The sequence below is a fragment of the Salminus brasiliensis genome, chromosome 5 (assembly GCF_030463535.1).
Source record: "Salminus brasiliensis chromosome 5, fSalBra1.hap2, whole genome shotgun sequence".
Taxonomy (NCBI): Eukaryota; Metazoa; Chordata; class Actinopteri; order Characiformes; family Bryconidae; genus Salminus; species Salminus brasiliensis.
In genome coordinates, this window is record NC_132882.1 from 10,319,929 (window position 1) to 10,338,400 (window position 18,472).

General features: G+C 42.4%; 1 protein-coding gene across 3 annotated transcripts in view; it reads left to right on the plus strand.

Moving 5' to 3' along the window:
- The window catches only part of pard3aa (par-3 family cell polarity regulator alpha, a), a 536,573-nt gene that overhangs the window by 203,888 nt on the left and 314,213 nt on the right, over nucleotides 1-18,472 (plus strand). For all 3 annotated transcript variants that reach the window (XM_072679366.1, XM_072679367.1, XM_072679368.1), the window contains exon 5: nucleotides 1,405-1,542. In XM_072679366.1, coding sequence (XP_072535467.1) covers nucleotides 1,405-1,542 — 138 coding nt within the window. The remainder of the gene's footprint in view (nucleotides 1-1,404; nucleotides 1,543-18,472) is intronic.

Here is an 18,472-nt window from a genome sequence, read left to right on the forward strand (position 1 = left end):
AACTCCATAGCTCTCAATTTAGCACTCTTTCTTTTGCTCTGCTTCCCTGTCCACTTCTGCTCTCTTTAACTTCCCTATTCCACACGAGTGCTCCTTAGCGAGGCTCTTTGTGGACGTGAACAGACAAAAATGCACCTAGACAGACTGGTAAAGTATCTGTAAATTTCTCACCATTCAGCCTTTCAGCTCTGCTCCACCATATATTTACTTAAACTCTGTGTGTTTATGGTCAGCTTGTTGCTGCTCATTATATAAGCTTTTATGTTCTGCTACGAACCAGATGAACTGTTCTGCTGCCACCTGGTTCTCCTGCTCATTTGTTTGCTCTGCAACCGGGACAACAGAGCTCTGATTGGTCAGCCTGATTTTAATACATCCATACAACACAGACGATAGAGCAGGCTCTAATTAAAAAAAATAATAATTACTCAGTCTGCTGTCTGCCAGTTTCAGACTTGGTGTGAAAGACGTCATTAATATGTATGATAATAATAATATTAAGGGCCTTAAGTGTGGTTTGGTACAGAAGCGAATGTCTAGCTTCAGTCCAAGTCCTTTAAATAAATGTTTGTTTACACTTGTTTGATATGATTACACTTAAAACATTAGTTCAGCCCCTTTCCAGAGACAGCCAATGAGAGTAGTGGTTGTTCATTTACAGTTTAAGTTGATACAATCAAAATGAGCACATCTTGCAGACACTGAATTGAAGCCTAGTAGTGAAAATGGATGGCAGCTCCTTACTAAAAGAATCACTGTAAACTGAAATATGCAAGGAACAGTATGTATGATGCACTACATGGACAGAATTATTGGGACACCTGCTTATTCATTGCTTCTTCTGAAATCAAGGGTATAAAAAATAGTCTGTCCTGCTTTTGTTGGAGTAACTGTCTTTACTGTCCAGGGACAGCTTTTTACTAGATTATGGAGCATTGCTGTGAGGATTTGATTGCATTCAGCAACAAAACCATTAGTGAGGTCAGGATGTTAGATGATCACCACCCCGCCTCATCCCAAAAGTACTGGATGGAGCAACAAACATCATGCCAGAGATCTCGGTTCCACTGCTCCATAGCTCAGTGCTGGGGGGCTTTATACCCCTTTAGCCCACGCCAGACATTACGTGTGATGCTCTAGAGAGTCCCAATCTATGGGCAATACTTCTCTGCAGGGATTACAAAAGCTGCATGTGTATGCTCATTTGCACATCTGTGTCAGCCAAGGGTGCAACTTAAAATTAATGAATGCACTCATTAGAGGAGGTGTCCACAAAAATATGGACATATAGTGTGTTTTGTAGAGTACGGCTACCGTATTAGCAAGGCTGTTCAAAGTTCAGGTGGAATACTGTGGAAGTTACGTTTAATGTACGCTGTTGTTTTTGTGATTATGTTCCTGCAGGAGAAGGGACCTGCCTTGTACCGCAGTTTGCCCCGGGACACCGCAGCGTGGGCCAACCAGTTCCCGAGAGAGAGTGCCCGCTCTTCCCTCAGTGCCAATCACCCCATGGTGGACCGCTGGCTGGGACGCCAGGAACAGGTAACGTGATCAACCAGTCACACTCTCCAAACACACTCTCATACGTCCGCAGCCGACACTTCAGACTGGAGGGCCGCTTTTGCGTTCTGTGGCGTCTCCATTGACTGAGGATTTGTTCTGTGAAGCTCCGGTTACATTCCAGTCAAAGATAACACTTTGAAGTCAAGGAGACAGTAGAGCTTAGATGACCGACACAAAATGACAGGGAACAACGGGGGAAAAAAATCCAGAGACAAGACTCCTGAAGTATAGGCCACAATTTGTCTGACCTTGGAGCCGAGCACCACACTCGGCTGGTTTTTGACTCATTCAATTCCTCTAATGTTCGTCTTTCTCGCTCTCGACACACTCGCACGCTCTCTCTCGGCCCGCCAGTCCTTCAGAGGAGCTGTCTAGAGGTGTGTGTGGGCGGCGTTTGAAAAAGAGCGGAATGAAAAAGGAGAGGTGCGAAAGAGGAGATTGAGTCGTCGGAGGCACCGAGCGCGCTGAAGGGAATTCACTTATTAATTTTCACAATCGATTTTCTCAAGCCGCCAGGATCCTTTTCACCCTCTCACACCCCACCCCAACCTCCAACTCAACCCACACCTCCACTAACCCTCCCTCCTCCCTTCCTCAAAACACTGCCTTCCCTTTTTTCCTCACATCTGTATTGTGTATTGTTCTTGAATTAAGGTTCCATAGGTAAACAACCACAAATCCCTCCCACGTGGTTCTAGGCTTTGAGAAATAGAGATTCTTAAGATTCCATAGAAGAACCACTTTCAGTTCTATGAAGAATATTATATGTTTGTAATAGAAATGTATGCGTCTGAAGAACCTTTTGAAGGTCTGATGTCACCTTTACTTTTTTCACCAATTTCTTAACTCTCACAAATCTTTATTACCAACATGGTAATACCAACTTCTAGTGATGTTTTCCGGACCCAGGTTTCGCGAGTTGGGCGAGTTTTGATTAGGAGTGAAAGCTGTTTTCGAGCCTGGGAGTGGTCTAGAGCACTAGAAAATGGTCTGGGGTTCACTTCAAGCTGGCTCTGGTGCGGTGCCTCTGCAGGTGTGGAAGCTCTCAGCTCCTGACACTGTGTGTGAGGTTCCGTGATTGGTTAATTTCTCATGTGACTGCTTCGACTTATTACCTACATGACTGAAAGCCTTCTCCTAGGAGAACGGCTCCTTGTTTGCAGGTATTCCTGCACGGTGAAATGCCATGACTCCAGAAAATCACTGTTCTTTTGCCACCTTGCCACCTTGTGAGTGTTTGAATCTGGGGGCAATAATAAAATCAGTAAATGGCTGAACAGAGGTCCTACCATTTTGCTAAAATGTGCACAGAAAAATGACATTTGAATTGCACAATTGATCTAGAGTTTGTATAGTTTCTTAAATAATTGGAATCTCATCTAATAGTTATCAGAGATGTTGATGTCCTCAGGATCCACAGTAACAGAGACAAAAATCAGACCTATTGTCAACTGGTAAAATCCCAGTTGTGTTTTGTGCAGTGAGAGACTCAGTCCCCTTGACCCCCACCATCCAACAGCATGGCCTCCAGCCTCGTGCATCATCATTAGGGGGGGTTCTGTTGCGTGGAAAAGGCTCTGGGTGGCTGGAGATGGGGGCTGCTGCTTGTGGCTCGAGCTGGAGGATCAGTCAGTCAAAGCCTGGACTCAACTTGACAGTGTAATTCATTTCAGCCATACTGTGTTACTGCTGAGCCTGAAATCCTCCCCCTTTCACCAGCGCTCACTCTCTCTCTCACACACACTCTCCCTCGCTCCCTCTTTCTTACTCTCTCTCTCCTGCTCTCTTTCTCTTTCCTTCCCCCTCTCTTTCTATCTCTCTCGCCCCTCTCCCTCTCTTATGCGTATCTCATGCATGCTCTCTCTCTCCCTCTTGCTCTCTTGTGGTCTCTCTCTCTTTCTTTTTCTTTTTCATTGTTGCATCTCTGTCGCCCCCTCTCTCTCTCTCTCTCTCTTTTTGACCCTCTCTATATCTCCCTCGCCCCTCTCTCTTGCTGCTTCCACTTTCTAATTTTTACCTTTCTTTTTTGCTTTCTTCTTTGCCCTCATCTGTCTCGCTCAGTTTCTTTTTTGCCCCGCCCCTCTCCCTCACCTCTCTCTCACTCTCTTTATTTTTTGCCTCTCTCTCTCTCCCCCTCCCCTCACTGAGGCAAATGGCGCCACTCTTTAAATTCAGGCTGAGGCTGATTTGCATACCCTGATGCCGTCCTCTCTGCTTTTCCTCGTGTTTATGACTGATTATGTTTTTAATTTCATCTACAGTTTAATCTGCTATTATCTTTTTACAGTTTGATTTTAGAGTCGGCCCCCCTTACCCACTTCAGTGACGAGCCTCTATTCGATGTGCCTCTGCTGATTCCTCACAGGCCTTTAATTGCCTCTTAATTCCATTGGCGTAATGCGCTGGCCTGTTTTATTGGTTCTGAATAAGCTGCCTCATTAAGCCGATGGCTCTGTCTTCTCACTGCCTTTAGTAAGCGTTTCATACACTGTAAAATTACTGTTTTAAGTGGGAGACTCTTCATCACGCTGTTTCAAGCTGCAGATGAGAAGATATTTATTCAGAATTTCTAATTAAAGCTTCGTAGAAGGGTTTAGGTTTGTGGGAGCCCTATCAAAACCTACATTCTCAAAATTAAGGTGATTCAAATGGTTTCTTTGAGCAATGCTAAAGAAGAGCCACTTCTAGATTCCTAAAGAACCATGTTTCCATGACAGATAGGTAAGTTTGGAAAGCTGTTATATCAATAGATGGTTTGTTTAGCATTTAAAAGGTGAAAAAAAAGTGTCAATCATGGTACCTAAGTTCCTACTCAAGAGCCATTTGTAGCACTTCAGCACCTTGGAGAGTGAAGCGTTGGTTTTGATGTAAACTCTTCGTCTTTCTCACGCTCTCACTCATTCTCTCGCGCTCCTGTGCATTCTCACATGCTCTTCCTCTCGCTCTCACTTGCTCTCGCTATTTTCTCTTTCTCTCCTTGTGAAGAACTTGATGGGAGGGTTAAATGACATCAGAACAAAGAATACAAATATGCATGTCTTGGTGGGTTAATTAAAACATCACACTGTCACAGGCCTATGAGCTGAGCCTTAGATTACACACACACACACGCGCACACACACACACACACATGCGCACATAATGCGAGACAGACAAGGCCTTTGAAGTGGAATGAAAGCAATTAGCTCCTTTCTTTGTTTATCATGAGGCGTTTATCTAGTGTTTCATTATTTGGTTGTGTGAGTTGTTATTATTCTGGCAGTGAGATTTATAGCCCCCTCCACGCTGCCACCCACCACCCCGCTCACATTCTGCTGCACACGGCCAAGCTGACACAAAACACACTCAGAGGGCTGCGTCATACCACACCAGAGCCATTTCCTCACTGTGGGGCAGTGGTCCACAGACAGACAGACCACAGTACTTATTCTCTTTTTGTTTAAGATGCACGTGTGTGTTTGTTTGTATAGGTGTGTGTGTGTATGTGTGTGTGTGTGTATATATATATATATATATATATATATATATATATATATATATATATATACCTGCTGGCCTACAGTAGGTTAGCCCCACCCGTACACACTGAAGTTCTAAGGAGGGTTCCAGCCTGACTGCTGCTTTGTGAAGTTTATTTATGTATACCAGAGTAAAGATGACTAATCACTTTTCCACACGTTAACACATACTAAGTGGACAAAAGTATTGGGTATGCACATTCATTGTTTCTTCTAAAAAATATGGTAATTAATTTAAAAATTTTATAACGAGTTTTTGGAGTAATACTCTACTATCCAGGAAAGAAGGCTTTCTGCTAGATTCTGGAGTAGTGCTGTGAGGTTTTGATTGTGACAAGAGCAACTACTGAGGTCAGGATGTTGGATGATTGCCACCTCACTTCATCCCCAACACATCTCAGAAGTATTGGATGGAGTACAAACCTCCATTCCAGATAAATAGTTCCACTGCTCAACAGCTCAAGGCTGGGGGGCTTTATGGGACCAATGGTACCAATAGTTATATATTTATCTGCTCCAGAGAGTCCTATTCCATTGGCAATACTTCTCTACAGTGCTGAAAAACTTTATACCTCTTTATACCTTTATACCTCTCTGTGACTGTGATTCTAATGGAAGTGTCTCTCAATGAAGATCATGCAAGCTCAGTGTGCATTTGAACACCTGTATCAGACTGCAGTGAGTTGAGAAATTGCCATATGACATTTCATGAACGTGGGAAGTGTGTGTGTGTGTGTGTGTGTGTGTGTGTGTGTGTGTGTGTGTGTGTGTGTGTGTGTGTGAGAGAGTGAGACAGGTCGGATTTAGCTGTGATTGAGGAATGCAGTGAATGGATGTGTTTGATTATTCTGCAGATGGTTTGACTGAACTTATCATTAATGATGTGTGACAAATAGATTTGTTAAACAATGATGCAGTGATGTGTGGAATATGCGCAGGCAACGTGTGTGTGTGTGTGTGTGTGTGTGTGTGTGTGTGTGTGTGTGTGTGTGCGCGTGCGTGTGTGTACATGTGTGCCTCAGGCCTCTCTGGGTAATGAGTGTGTAATGGACACAGGTTGAGTATGAGGAGAGCAAGCAGTGAAGCATCTGGGTCATTTACACCTGCGGGGTGTTTAGGCCTGTGTGTGTGTGTGAGAGAGAGAGATGGAGAGAGACCGATTTATAGATTTCTGTTTGAATAAGAGATTTTCTGCACCTGTATTTTTCTAATATGTTTGAGTATGGCTGTGATCAGACTGTGTGTATGTGTGTGTGAGAGAGAAGGATATTAAAGATATTTGGAAAATGTTGGGAAAGTCATTCTCTGCTTCACACTCAGAGACACTGATCACATCCACATTATCAGACACAGATACCCCTTCCTCCTCATACTATGTAATAGACCTTCAATAACACCCTCTCCTTTCTAGTGAAGACCCTTTAGATATGTTCAAACACCTTTCAGTGCCTTCTTCACTGTCCTTTCAGTCTGCTGTCCTTTCAGTATTGCCAAGTAGCTCACAATCTGCTACATTCACTGTATCCCACCGCAACACAATCTTGTAAAAACCTTATTCTTATCGTGTTTGTTTTTTCCTAAAATACTTTAATCTCAGGTGAGAAATGCCATCTGCGTTCCCTGGGTGGGTACAAAACATATGGCAAATATGAAAATCCCAGTGTACAATACAATAAAAACCACGGTTTCAAAACATGACCCACTTAAATCTTCAGCCTTATCTGCCCCGACTATTTCAAATGCACACAAGACCCACATCAAATGTCACACATCACATTTAAAGCTCAGGTGTGTAGCATAAGAGGAGCTGCAGATGATGATTTATGATATTTACCCGGCTTTCCCAGCTACTACTGTCTATAGGCAGTAATTGGTACTCCACCCATATTGACTATAAAATATTCAAACATCCTGGCTGTCATGCTTCCAGTTGCTCCCAGCCAACCTGTAATAATGTCATTTCCCCATTAACACCCCTTAGATTGCACCACACCAACCGTACTCAGCTGTCCAATGGTGAACAGTTCCCACGCTTAATCGCAGGAATATTAACTGTTAGCTTTGTCTCATTGTACTCTGAATATACTGTATATACACTGTATTTACCTGCCTGCTTGTACTTCTCTTTGCAAAGTATTGGCAACCCTTACCTTTTCCCCTCTTGTCTGCCTTTCTTGTGTACCTGTGGAGTGGCCCCTAAGGCTCATTAAGAGTAGTGAAGGCTGTCCTGTCTATTCTGAACTGACAGAAAGGCTACTTTGGCACAATTCATAGTCATATTTAATTATGTTTACAGGAGGAATGTTCCTCTGGGAAACCCTGGATCAAGGCATTTATTTGAACATCATTTGAACTTGTGCTCTCTATCTAAACACTGTAACAGCTGACCATGTTCTGTGCTTCATGGCAGTGCTTATTTCCTGATGGCAATGACCTTTTTCCGCAGACCTTCCACACTGCACACATTATTTTTATGCATGGTTTGAGGGAAATGATGAAGACTTGATAATCAAGGTGTTGGCATGTCCTGCAAATTCCCCCAGATTGCAGTCTAGTCGAGCGTCTGTTGAATGTGCTAGATCTCCAATCAATGGCAGCACCACCTTACAACTTGCAGGACCTCTAGGATCTGCTGATAATGTCTTGGTGCTGCAGACCACAAGATACCTTCAGAGGTCCAAGAGCATATTAGACAGTTGATCTTCTGAATTCTGTATTTTCATCAGGCCTGTTAGTCCTTTCTCTCTCTCTCTCTCTCTCTCTCTCTCTCTCTCTCTCTCTCTCTCTTACACACACACACACACACACACACACTCTCACTCCTCGTCAGAGCTGAGTGAGGAGCAGAGTGACGAGGAGGTCACTGTGTCCAGCTTACATCCGCTACCTTTTAAAGCGTCACACTCTGCTCCAATTTTAATCAGCCTTCAGTGGTTGTGAATTAGAGATGGGCCCATTCTGTCTCCTCCACTCGGCGCTTGAACATGGAGGGTTGGGGCCACACACACACACACACACACACACACACACACACACACACACACAGGTGGGCTAAGAAAAGTTGCTAAGACACACACTCTCTAAGTAAATCTCCACAGCAGTCAAATGGGGACTGATGGATAAAGTCAGTGTTAGCCATGCTTTATTGCTGCGATAATTAGCATCAGCTTCATACACCCCAAAACTGAACCCTGTGGCATGTCACAGATTGTGCTAATCAAAGTGGTTACCAAATAAGTCCTAATGTTTTATGTATTAAGACTTAAAACTGAATATTAGACCTAGGGTTTAGTGTGTATATATGGCAATTCTTGGCCGATGGCTTGTTTATAAAATACAGAAATTGTGACTGGATCCTGAGTAGGGAGTAGATCCAGACCTCTGGTGTCTGGCACCAATATGCTAGTAGCAGATCCTTGGAGTCCTGTAAGTTGTGAGGTGGGGCCTCCATGGATCACATTAATGAGCCCTAGGTGCAAATGACCCTGTCGCCAGTTCATCTGTTGTCCTTTCTTAGAGCATTTTTGGTAGGTACTGACCAGACTGCATACCAGGCAGAAACCCAGAAGACATGCCTGATGTTTTGAAGATGCTCTGATCCAGTCATTTAACCATCACTTTTTGTCTCATATTCTTAGGCTTTGTTATTTTTCCTACTTTTAACACCTTCAGGAACTGACTGTTGGCTAATATACCTTCTCGCTTGACAGATGCCACTGTAGAGGAAGCTAATCAATGTCTTTCACTTCACCTCTCAGTGGTGCTAATGTTATGGCTGGTCTGTGTATATCCTAACCATAAAAAAAGCTTCTACTCAGAATCCTAACCGTGATGCTAATAAGGATCAACTAAGTTGGCTGTAGTGTTTGTGTTATACACAGATATGCAGATATGAGGGTATTATTTATTTATTTTAGTTATTTATTTATTGTTGGAGAAAGAATTCATGTCCATGTGGTCCATAGTGGCATATTTGTATTCATGAGTGTGTGGGGGCTTGCAGTCAGTATTAAACAGCTCATTTCTGGCCTTGAGGAAAGTGCTCCAATAGCCAGTTCACCTTGAGTTGAAATAGCATGGTTTAAAAAGCTCTTTTTCCTTACAATCATGAACTACACCTGCGTTGGTCATTCTTTAAACAGCCCACTTTAATGTACACTGACGTCAGTGCGTAAGAAATCCATTATACACATCTTAGTGAAACGGAGCAATGGTGGTTGCGAGGTCTGTGAAGTGACAAAGCTGTCAGTCTTTGTGGCGGCCGAGCAACTGGCTTTAGCAGCATTGAGCAGAGAAAATGCTCAGTCATTTGTTTTTCAGCTTTTATCTAAAAGCAGGAAAAAAGAGCAAGGGAAAAGACAGAGGGTGAATGCTCCTGGGTTTTGTTCCTGAATCGAGCGCCTTGTCTAACGCTTAATTGTCCTGATGAAAACAGAAGAGTTGCCTGCCAGCAGTCAGGCTTTGTCCTCTAAGCATGAAAGATGAGCCAAAGTTTCTTTCTTTCTTCATTTTAATCCTCCAGGGACAGAAAGAGAGAGAGCAAGAAAAAGAGAGAGAGCAACGGAGAGAGATAGAGAGAGCAAGAGATGTCATAGGTAATGCTGGTGGCAGATGTCGTGGAGTCACTTAGAGAATCTGAATGTTCTTTTTCTCTTCAACGGCTAAAAGGGTCAAACCGCTGGAATAAAGGACTGACAAAGTAGAAGTAAGTGCTGGATGATGGACAGTGGTGGCTCAGTTGGAGCACTGGTTTATTGATTACAGGGTTGTGGGTTTGATACCCAGCTGCTAAGCTGCCACCGTTTGATCCTTGAGCGAGGCCCATAACCCATTCTGCTTCACGGATGCTGTTGCATGGCTGACATACGCTGTACAAGTGTGTTAGGGTGATTCTTCAGGTGGGGGCTCTCTTTACTATCTTAATTTGGCTTTAGTTATGTCGAGACAGTGTTTACATGCTTTAAAGTGAAGACCTAATGTTGGCCAATACTGACCTTATATATATATATATTATCAAAATACTTTATTTTAATTTGCCAAGTGGCATAGTACAGAAATCCAGGTCATTCCAAAGGGTCCCTTGCTTCTCCATCTTTAACTTCTCTAGACCTCAATTAACTTGTATTTCTAAACAGTTAAAAAGATACTGAGGGTGAAACTAAAAACCTTTCACGACCGTCACGACAGTTTTTCAAGAAAAGAAATGACCATAAGCTAGTATATGACACACACTTTAAATACATATAAATAACTTTGTATTGGTAATGACCGTCCATCCCTAGGTCATGGATCACATTAAATATGTATAAATGATGTGGAAATGTATCATTTCTTTATATATATATATATATATATATATATATATATATATATATATATATATAATATTGCTGGAATAATATGAATGGCAATGATTCTGAATAAATCCAGTCCATGATCAGGAGGAATGCATGATAAATTACTCACTTTTCCAGACATAAAAAGCTCACTCTTCTTTCATGCCTGACATGCTTCCCAGTCTTTGTTTCCATGGCTACAACATAAACAAGTGTTATACCTTTAAAGAATTCCAAACTGTTGCTGTAGTGACTGTTATGGGGGATTGGGGGTATGGTGTTCAGAAATATGCAAAAAAAAATGCATAGACATGGATGTATGTATGTATGTATATATGTATGTATATGTAAATTAAATGTGATTTTGGTGCATATTTTTGGTGGTAATACCCTTTCAGTAGTATTTAAGGTTAAGGTAAAGGTAAAGGTGCACGTATTTGTCACTGTACACTGTACAGCGAAATGTGTCCTCCGCATTTAACCCATCTGGTAGTGAACACTCACACACACACATGTGTTAGGGGCAGTGAGTACACACACACCCAGAGCGGTGGGCAGCCAACTCCAGCGCCCGGGGAGCAGAGAGGGTAAAGGGTCTTGCTCAAGGGCCCAACAGTGGCAGCTTGCCGAGCCCGGGAATCAAAGAATATCAAAGAATATAAAGAATGATCCAAATAAAAAATATCATATCACATGCCATCTATACTGGCATTAAGGCTGTCAAATAAATACATTTATTAATAAATTAATTAATTAATAGTTGTTTGTAAAATAAAATGTACAGCTCTCTTTGGTATAATTATACAAGAAACATAACTGTTCAGTCAAAAGAAGCTATCAGGTTTGTAAGACGCTCTTTGAACATGGAGAACCAGTGTAAAGGAAGTTAGGGAGCTCATTAGCTTTATTAATGCAAATGTAAATATCATCCAATACTCTGTTCTAATTGGGAAACGTTGTTATATTTAATTTTATCCGTACCGCCCGGCACTGCCAGAAACACCAGTGTTTTATGGAGATTAAAGACTGTTGGAGGCTGTGTGTTGCACAGATAGCTTTGGCTGTTACTGTCTATTAGTGTGTTCTGGTTCTGCTGAAGGCTGCTTGATTGTCTGCATTTGTACAAGTGTGTGTGTGTGTGTGTGTGTGTGTGTGTGTGTGTACGCATGCATGCGGGGGGTGGTTGTGTGGACAGCAGGTGGGCTTGCTGTCTGGCCCACACAGGCAGAAGGCCATTGGCACGCTGCAGGCTCAGACTGCCCAATCAAGTGGAATGAGCTCCATAAGACCAAAACATAAGAGAACACAACCATCTCTCTCACTCTTACTCTCTCTCACTCTTACTCTCTCGCTCTTACTCTCTCGCTTACGCTCTCCCTCTCTCACCTCCACTGTTGCATTTTGTTGTACTAACTGTGCAGTCAATGAATAGGCTATGTCTTTTTTCTGTTTCCTGGAATGTGTTTCTGCTGTACTTACAGACTTGTCCATAAGTATTTGGACAGTGGCATAATTGTTATAGTTTTGTACGCCACCTCAGTGGATCTGAAACGTACAGAGGCAAATTGACCCCCCTCCCCTTTCCAAAAAAACCCAAAAACCCTCACACCCCTTGACTTGAATTGAATAGTTGATGGACATACACAGGCTGCCATGTTGCTATTGGGAGGCTGGTAGTTGCCCACTAAATGGAACTGGCTAAGAACACTGGTGTAACTGATTTGGCCTGGGAAATTCCACTGTTTTCTTGCACTTTCATCCTGTGTTTGGTCCAAAGTTTCATTCTCTCTACATAAACATGAAGGGCCATATTTGGATATCTTTCTTTCATGTTTCTTCCATCACTAACCATTGTACCCTGCATCACTGTCCCAGATTCTTTTTTTATATTTTCAACATTTGCTGAGAAATATAAAATGCAAATAAAACAAAACTCTTAAATTATAAAATCATAAACACACAAAAGAGAAGATTTTATTAAATATAGTAGAATAATTTAGTATATCTGTGTAGGGTCTGAGGAGACCTCTACTGTTAATTTTAATCTATGTAATTTACTATTAATTCTAGTAATTGTGTATTAGAATGTGTAATGGTGTGTTCTCTGTACAGCAATTACACTTACTTTCACTTTTCAAACCAGCAATAGAAAATAAAGGTGCTACAGAATGTTCTTTGAGTAAGAGTGATGCCACTTCTAGACAGTTCAAGCTCACCATTTAAATTGCTAATGACCCCTTTTGTCAAATGAAGGGGAAACCTTCAAGGTTTCTTCACACTCAGAGAGGTTCTAATATGACAGTGGTTCCCAACTCTGGTCCTGGAGGATCACCTGGCCTGCACATTTTAGTGGTTTCCTGCTATAACCCAGGCAGGGTTTATCTGCTAATTGATAAGTTAATTATTTGGTTATCTGGATCAGGTGTGTTTGGAACAAATCAAATCATATTTATTTGTGTAGTACTTTTTACCTCTGGTGTTGTCACAAATCAGCTTTACACAATCAGTAATTAGTAAAAAGACAATAAATCAACAACACAAAAAGACATGAAAACCTAAGACCCCAAGTGAGCAAACCAGAGGCGTCCCTCAAAGCTGGACGAAGAAACCTTGGGAGGTTGACTTGGTGTACTTGGGAGTGCTGACTTGGAAAGTTCGACTTGTGAGTACATACTCCCGAGGATGGGTGGACGCTATACGGTTATTTTGCAATTGGAAAAGCAGAGTGGTACGTAATGCATTCTGGGATGTTTGGCTGCGTCAAGTCCATACAAGTCACAGCTTGATGCATCCTTGATAGAAAGAACACATCCAGGCATTCGGACTGTACCTGGCTGGATGTGAACGTTTGAATGGAACAGTTCTTGGGCTGCAACGGGTGACGTTTTACAAGTCCACAGGAACACAAGTACAGGCAAGAACGTAGATTGAACCGGACACTAAAATGTGCAGGACAGTGGGTCCTCCAGGACCAAGATTGGGAACCTCTGTTCTAAGGCATCCCTCAAATAACTTTTTAAAACACATTTAGTGCACGATACAAACAATCCGGTTACCAGAGAAATTGAAATAATTCAATAAATAGATAAATAAAGAAATGTCAGTATGATTACTTCACCATACCCAAATCTGAAGTGTTATTCGCAGTTATGCTCTGCCTTACTCCACCCTGTAACCCATACACAGCTGCATCTACACACATGCACTTTGTCCTGCAGACCTGGCCAGTAGGTGTTGCTCTGTGTATGCTGTTCATATCCAAAGTGGAATGGAAAAAAAAAAATGAAGAAAACCCATTCAGCCATTTACTCTATTGAAATGCTTCCTCTGGCATGAACACACACACACACACACACACACCCTGATTATTCACAGTGCAAATGGCAGCTCACTAGAGAGAAGCTTCTCCAGAGCAGCACAGACAAAGCAGCCCGAGCTCCAGCCCAGCTTTGCCCGCTTTAATTAACTAGCTGCTGTGTTTTGGCTGCTCGCAAACACCTGGCCTGAACATCACACACACTACTGTTCCCCCATTCATCCCCGAAAACCAATCACATGAACTACGCCTGCACTTTGTTCTCTTGAAGGTACACAGCGAAGATTCCCACCATCCCAACCCCCATACACACACTGAGAACAGCTACGTATACCAGCATATAACCTACCTACCTCTCTCTCTCTCTCTCTCTCTCTCACTCTCTCTCTCTCTCTCTCTCTCTCTCTCTCTCTCTCATGCGATCACATTTTGTTGCTCATCCTAATGCTCTTACTTTCTGTCACTCTCACATTTTTTCCCTCACATTGTTTGTCTTACAATCTGTTGCTGTCTCTCACTTTCTATCACGCTCACATTTTTTATTTATTTATTTTTTTACACTCTTTTACATTTTGACTCCCATTTTGTCTTTTTCTCACATTCTGTGCTCTTACTTTCTAAGTCTGTCTCTCTTTCACACATTGTGTCACATTCTTAGTCATATACTGTCATTCCTATGTTTCGCCTTTATTCTCTTTGCCTCTCGCAATCTGTTGCTCTCACATTCTGTCGCTCCCACATTCTGACTCTTACATTCTGGCTCTCACTTTCTCTCGCTCTCACATTCTGACTTTCACATTCAAAGCCTCCACTCTCACATTTTCACTCACATTCAGACTCTCATTATGCCGCTCTCGCATTTTGTCCCATTCAAACTTTGTCAGTTACATGGTGACTCTCACTTTCTGTAGCTCTTACAATCTGACTCAAATTCTGTCGCACATAATGTCTCTCTCCCACTCTCTCTCGCTCACTCTCATTCTCTTTCTTGCTCTGTCTCTTGTTCTCTAGCTTTCTGTGCTCTTGCTCTGGTAGCAGCTGGAAATGAGAGGTAGAAGCTGTTTACTCGTGTGGGGCTGAATGTAATTGTATCTGGTCAACATTTATTGATTCATATTTAGTATTCAGTTCTGTTTTGGCTGCAGTGGTGGCGATTCCATCACAAATGGACTTCACCTGTCTCTCAGGTGTGTTAGAGTGTGTTAGACCTGTTTCCCCTCAGTCCTGTTCCAGAGGCTGCAGGTGTGTGTATATGTGTGTGTCTCTCTCTCTCTCCTTCTCTTCATCTCTGTCTCTCTCTTCATCTTTCTCTCACTCTCCCTACATCTGTGTGTAGAGAGATGGTCTTTGCTCAGGAGTGTTCGGCCCTGTCCAGCTGAGAGGACTCAGTGAGCTGGAGCTGTTCTGCTCCACTGAAGCTGCCACACCTCTAACACACCACGGCCCTGCTCACTGACCCTGCTGCCACTTACACACTTCGCTCTGCACCGACACAGCAGCAGCCTTTTTCCTTTATGCGCTCGTGGCCTTGAGTGAGTGTGTGCTTGTTTTTGTATGTACTCAGCCAAACAAGATTTCCCCTTTCCCTTCCCTTGCAGAGACAAGGTTATACTCAGACAGTGACAGTATAGGCACTTCCTCATAAACATGAGAGACACTGTATGTCCAAATGTTCGTGGACACCCCTTCTAATGAATGCGCTCAGCTACTTTAAGTTCAAGTCTGCACAGCCTGTCCAACAGCTTGGCACAAGTCCTGGCAAAGGAATAGGACACACTCTGAAGCAGATGATGATGAACCTATTGGCACCATACCTAATGCCAGGCGTTGGCTAGAGTGGTATAGAGCCCCCACCCCAGAATTGAGCTGTGGAGCAGTGGAACTACTACATTCAGTACTTTTGGATGGGATGAGTTTGGGTGTTGACAGGCCTGGTGATCATCCAACCTCAATAACGCACTTGTTTGTAAATGCAATCAAATCCTCAATAGAGACAGTTGTTCCAACAAAAACAGGATAAACTTTTATTTTTAATAAACTTGATATTAGAAGAGTAATGAATGAGCAGGTGTCCCAGTACCTTTGGCCACTATTTTTGGAAAGTAATTTAAAAAAAATGAATCATTAAAAGATATATCATTTTTGAGTAATTAATGCAGAGACCTACATGGCCCTGGATTTTTATCTTCTCTACACTAGCAGGTTGCTGTGGACCATTCACACTACTGGAGTTCATATTAGACTGTTAAATGTAGTTTGTCTCAGTCGTTCTTTAACTTGGCAAGTGTCCAGCGTGGAGCACAATTAAAATAATACAAAATTAAATAAAATAAAAAATGCTTCTTATATCTTTATCTCATCCTGGAAACCAGATCCACGTTCCAGACTCTGCTTGGGCTAGATACTTTGTTCTGCTTTCCTCTTTCCTGGAGTGGATGGAGCTTTGGCTCTTATCTCCTTGTGCACAGCAGAATGAGTGACCGGTGTGGATTCTGCTCAAGGCTTAATTTTCCTGTGAGCCATGGCTTCATGAGAGGCAGAGTGAGGCAGAGAGAAAGATACAAAGCTCTACCAAGAAACACCCACACAAACAGTGGGATTTCTTCGTAAGTTTTTATTATAGTTTTCTTTATTTGTAACAAACATTTTCACACAGTAGTTTTACACAGATTCCTTTCTAATGAGTTTGACAGGATAGTGTTGCTGTTCTTTGTGGGTCCTCTCAGCGTCTGCTCGACTCGGCGAGCAGTTACCTAGCTTTTAGCCTTGCACCTGGGTAGCACCCTCTGGGTTCACCTACCCATCTAGCCTCCTCTATTCTCCTAAAGTTGCCGTCACGTCTAACATTGAAAGACTATGTCTATGTAATATTTGGGGGCATAAATAAAAAGAGAGATAATGATGAGTAAAATCATATAATAAAGATAAAAGCCTCTGAACATGATCCAGACAGTTGAAACAGTTTTAGTACATTAGCTGTGTCACTGGTCCAGTGGTGGCTCTGTGGTTAGAGCACTGGGCTTTTTAAAAAAATCCAGATGCTTAGTGAGACAATTATTTTTTGGACAGACTGTTTCCGTTTCAATAGCAGGCTTTCGTTATTTATATCAGCCCCAAGCTGGCAATTACCATCTAGCAAACACACACATGCGCGGACGGTCACACAACTTTATGATAATTAAATGTTTGCCCCCTTAACCGGTGCTGGGCTAATCTGGCAAACATGTTGTTGGGGTGTTTTTCTCTCCCTGACTCTTTGTTTCTCTGCCTCATCACTCCATGCTTGATTACCTTTCTGGCAGCTCCTCGTCTCCCTGCGCTCCAGTCTTCAGAGCGATGGCAGAGCCAGGCCTTTATCTGAGCCTAATCACCCCCGCACCCGAGCCAGACTCATCTAATCTCACATCGGCAACATGGCTTTTGGCTGTGTTCACATTACAGGGTTGAAGTGGCACAAAAAGCTGATAGTTGGCCTGAATGCGAAGTGGAGCTTTTCTGAAACTTTGTGAACACCCAGGGCTTCTTTCAAAGTTAGATTCAGATTAAGATTTCAATTCAGATCTTTTTAAATTCTGTTTTTAGTCGTAGACTGGATACGCAATAGGATCCAAAGTTTAGGTGACAAAGAGTAAAGAAATTAATTAAACAATTCGAATAAATAAATAAATAAATAAACCCAGAATCCTTTATTCACTTATTTTTGGCTACAATAATATTACTAAATAATAATAATAATAATAATGATAACAATAATAATACACATTGCTGTGGTCATTGCTATGACTGGTTCTAAATCAGCTAGTTAAGTCTCTACCATTACTTCCAAATGAACTCTTACTAAAACCACCTCCCTTAATGATGTCGTCTCCCTCCCCTGTGGTCCGATCTGGCTGTCATCGTTGATTCTACTCCACTCTAACTTGATTTACACTTCAGCTCCCTTGTTAAAACCTCTTTCATTCACCTGCCAGGATAGCTAGAATCCCACCAACTCTCTCTCCCAGCCTACTGCTGAAACTGGAGAACAGAGCTGCAGCAGTCAGAGATGATGGAGACGGACCTTCTTCCACCTTGCATACCTACACACACACGCTCAGACCCTTTTCTGCAACTTCTTTAGACGTTCGGACATGGCTGTAGAACTCCATCCCAAAACGAATTCAGCAGTTAAACTTAGTCTCTGTTCAAATCCAACCTCAAAACGTATCGATGTTGTCATGCCCAGAAACTCCCTCTGTCTTTAATCTATTGTAACTCCTGTTATTTCCTCTTCTGTGTCGTTATTCATGTGCTTGTGTCACATATTTGTCATCTATATCGCTGCAGTAGCATCTTCAGGTCTTTGAACAGTGTGCATATGTACTGTATTATTATTCAGCAGCTAATCTCATAAAATGCAGGTCAGTGTAGGGCAGAGATGTGTTCACACTGTCAGATTTGGGTCACTCTTAAACACAAATAGCTGATTCATTCAGGAAGAATCACAGGATCTGAACAAAACCTCAGAATCCAGCATCAAGCCTAATGATATTAAGGCAGCTTTTGACACAAGGCATGGCATCATCTGAGGCTGTCGCTCCAACGACTGGGCAACACGCCTCTTCACCTGCTCTAAACCTGACGCTCTCTTCTACAGCATGTCAGCCATGCCCATATTTCCACCCTTTATTTACCATCTTTTTTATTTTTATTTTCTTCCTCCCGTTCTCTCTCTCCCTCCCTCTCACTTTCTCTCTCTC